Source organism: Emiliania huxleyi (assembly GCF_000372725.1).
Source record: "Emiliania huxleyi CCMP1516 chromosome Unknown EMIHUscaffold_1610, whole genome shotgun sequence".
Taxonomy (NCBI): domain Eukaryota; phylum Haptophyta; order Isochrysidales; family Noelaerhabdaceae; genus Emiliania; species Emiliania huxleyi.
The window spans coordinates 1-2,959 of NW_005200969.1; the positions used below are offsets into that span (position 1 = coordinate 1).

General features: G+C 65.1%; 1 protein-coding gene across 1 annotated transcript; it reads right to left on the bottom strand.

The window, feature by feature from the left end:
* Positions 1 to 1,325: 1,325 nt before the first annotated feature.
* EMIHUDRAFT_122925 (hypothetical protein) lies at positions 1,326 to 1,808 on the bottom strand (the record flags this gene model as incomplete). Its single annotated transcript, XM_005785306.1, has 1 exon — positions 1,326 to 1,808. One exon carries the CDS (start codon positions 1,806 to 1,808, stop codon positions 1,326 to 1,328), a length of 483 nt encoding a protein of 160 aa, XP_005785363.1.
* Between the last annotated feature and the right edge of the window lie 1,151 nt (positions 1,809 to 2,959).

The following is a 2,959-nucleotide window of genomic DNA, read 5'->3' on the forward strand; positions in this document are numbered from 1 at the left end:
TGGTCCTGCTGCCGCGCAGTTCGCACCTGTGTCGAGCCTGTCTGCTGTGAGAGAGTTGTTTTGTTTAAATTCATGGGAATTCGGCGTACTTGCGGCCATGCTATCACGCCTTGCGACAACCTGTCGGCGCTGCTGACCGTGCCATGATGCAGAATTGATCACCTGCATAGCTCGCGGCCTTAGTACCAAGCATTCAGTGACGACCTGATCCTAGGGTCAGTAGGAAGGTGTCCTTCCATCGTGTGCAGCCACGCTTCTGGCGCAATGCGCGTCGCCTCGGATTGGCTGCTGGCACTCTCGAGGCTGTGCCTACACAGCCTCGCGCGCATGGGCAGTCAAGAGGGACCACGCTCCTTCTCAGGACAGCGCCGGTGCCTCTCTCTTGGACCGGCAAAGGTGGTGGTCTCGTGTCACCAATGTGGGACCAGTGCGGCATCGCCATCGCGCCATCGACAGCTCTGGACTGCGCCTCACCACTGACCGGGAAGGCCGCCAAGTGGGCCAGCACCGGTCGCATATTGTGGCAGCAGTCAGCAGTGCATGGCTGATAGCTAGAGCAGCAGCGTCAGGGTCGCAGGGTCGGATCGTGTCAAGCCTCTCGCCCGGCCGGCCGCGTGCAGACGTCGGCCTGTCTGCTGTCTGGAGTGATCTGTGGGCGGTCAGTACGACCGGTCAGGTTGGAGTTTTCTGATGGTTAGAGGGTCTATCTGTATGTGCTCCTCGAGATCTCTCCAAATCTGCCCTCTCTTAGACCAGGTTAGATCGGGAAGTCGGTGCTAGTGGAGACTAGTGGAGCCGGGGCCCCGTTTCCGCACTGCGGCGCGGCGCACGGTGCCTCCGAGGGCCCCCGCGCCACCCCAGAGAGCGAGAGTGGCCTGAGCGCGAGGCGTGAGGCGAGATGAGGCGAGGCCTAGGCGAGATGAAGCGGGATGCAGCGAGAATGCAGCGAGATGCCTCTTTTGCAGTAAGATGTCTTATGTTGTGTGGCTGCTTGTGCTGCCTGCTCATGGGCTGGCAGCACAAAGCAGCCACACAAGTCAGCTTTTGGGTTGTGTGGCTGCTTGTGCTGCCTGCTGAGGCCTGAGCGCTTGTTTGTGCTGCCTGCTCATGAGCAGGCAGCACAAGCAGCCACACAAGTCAGCTTTGGGATGCTTGGTTGCTCACGGCGACGCCCAATGCGTGCGCCGGTAGGGGGGACGTCCCCTATGCGAGTATTGCTCCTGCCAGTGCACCAGACTTACACATACAGATGTGTCTTCAGAGGCGGGTTTGTGCCCAATAACGGCAGTATTGGACAATTGGAGAAAACGGCGCGAGTCAATCGCTCAATAGGTCTCACCCCACACGAAACCAGCCGGTGCGGTGGCCTGGCGAGCCGCCTCCGCCGCCGCCGCATCCTCCGCCGCCTTAGCCGCTGCCGCCGCCTCCGCTTCCGCCTTTGCCGCTGCCGCCTCCGCCGCTGCCTTCGCCGCCGCCTCCGCTGCCGCCTTTGCCGCTGCCGCCTCCGCCGCCGCCTTCGCTTTCGCCTCCTCCGCCGCCTTCTTTGCCGCCGCCGCTTCCTCTACCGCCTTCACTGCCGCCGCCTCCTCTGCCGCCTTCGCCGCTGCCGCCTCCGCCTCCGCCTTTGCCTCCCCCGCCTGCACCTCGTCGACGTCATACACGGGTGGCTCAACTGTTGGCTGGTCGGCCATGAACGTGACGCTCCGCATGGGCGCAAGGCGCATGGACGCAGAGTGCATGGGCGCAGTGCGCATGAGTGCAGGGTGGAGCACGAGGCTGAGAGAGAGGAGCGGCGCGGCGAGGAGCATTGTTGAGGCGAGATTCCGACGCTTTCGGGGGGGTTCCCTAATTGCATTTGATGTGGCCGACGGGGCTGGTAAATGTTGTGTGGGTGGTGTGTACTTGTTACGTGAAACCCCGCTGGGACCCGGACGCCAGCACACACGGCTAGATTTCATGGCGGGCCGCCTAGGCCCTGGGGTCGGAGGCAGAGTCGGTGGGGGTGCCGCGCGCGGCGCGGGCTTCGCTGTCGGGGGCGTTTAGGGCGGGGTCGGGGAAGGAGGGTGGGGTCGGTCGCATTGGCGGCCGCGCGGCAGCGTTGGCTGCGGGGGGGGCGGGAGGAGGTGGTGGCGCCGACCGCAATGGCGGCCGAGGACCCGACGTCGAGCGCCGGGCGAGATCGCGAGGGTCGAGGGTGAGCTCGAAGCCGAGGGCGGCGGCCGAGTTCTGGATGGTGAGGGCGTCGGCGGTGACGATGGCGGCGGAGATGGCGGCGGAGTGGAAGGTGTAGTGTGAGCGGGTGGACGCGCGAGAGGTGCCATACGGCGTGTGGTCAATGGACCCACTAGCGCGTGCGGTCCTCGCAAGCTGGCGGAGGACGCGATCGAGGTCGGCGGAGAATGCTCCGGTCGACTCGGTCACGAGGAGGATGACCGTGTGGCCCTTGGCGAGGGCGTCAGCGTAATCGCCGTCCTTCGCTGCCACCCATCCGTCGCCGCTGACGCGGTCCAACTGCTCCTCCGTGTCCGGGTCACCCCGTTGGGGGTGGCCGAGAAGGACGACAGAGAGGTGCTCCTCAGTGTTGCCAAGCGCGATGAAGTGCCCGTCGGCACGGGAGGCGGCGCCTCCGCAGCGAGCAGAGCCGTTGCCCTTTGCGCCGGAGGGGAGGAACGGAGTGTAGCACTTGAACTCCCAGCACGTGGTCGTGGAGCCAAAGCGGATCAAGTCTGGGATGTGTCCCTTGTTGACGTGGGCGTAGTAGCCCCTCCGCTCAGCCTTGGAGGCGGGGGTCCCGTCTCCCTTGTCGGCCAGCTGGATCGAGCCAACTGGCAGGGCGTCGCTCGTGACGCTGGTGAGCGCACGGTGGACGGCTGCAAGTGCGGCGTTGTGGCGGTGGGTGGCGTTGGCGGAATTGAGGCAATGGTCGCCGAGGCGTTGGTGTTGGGTGATGGTAACGCCG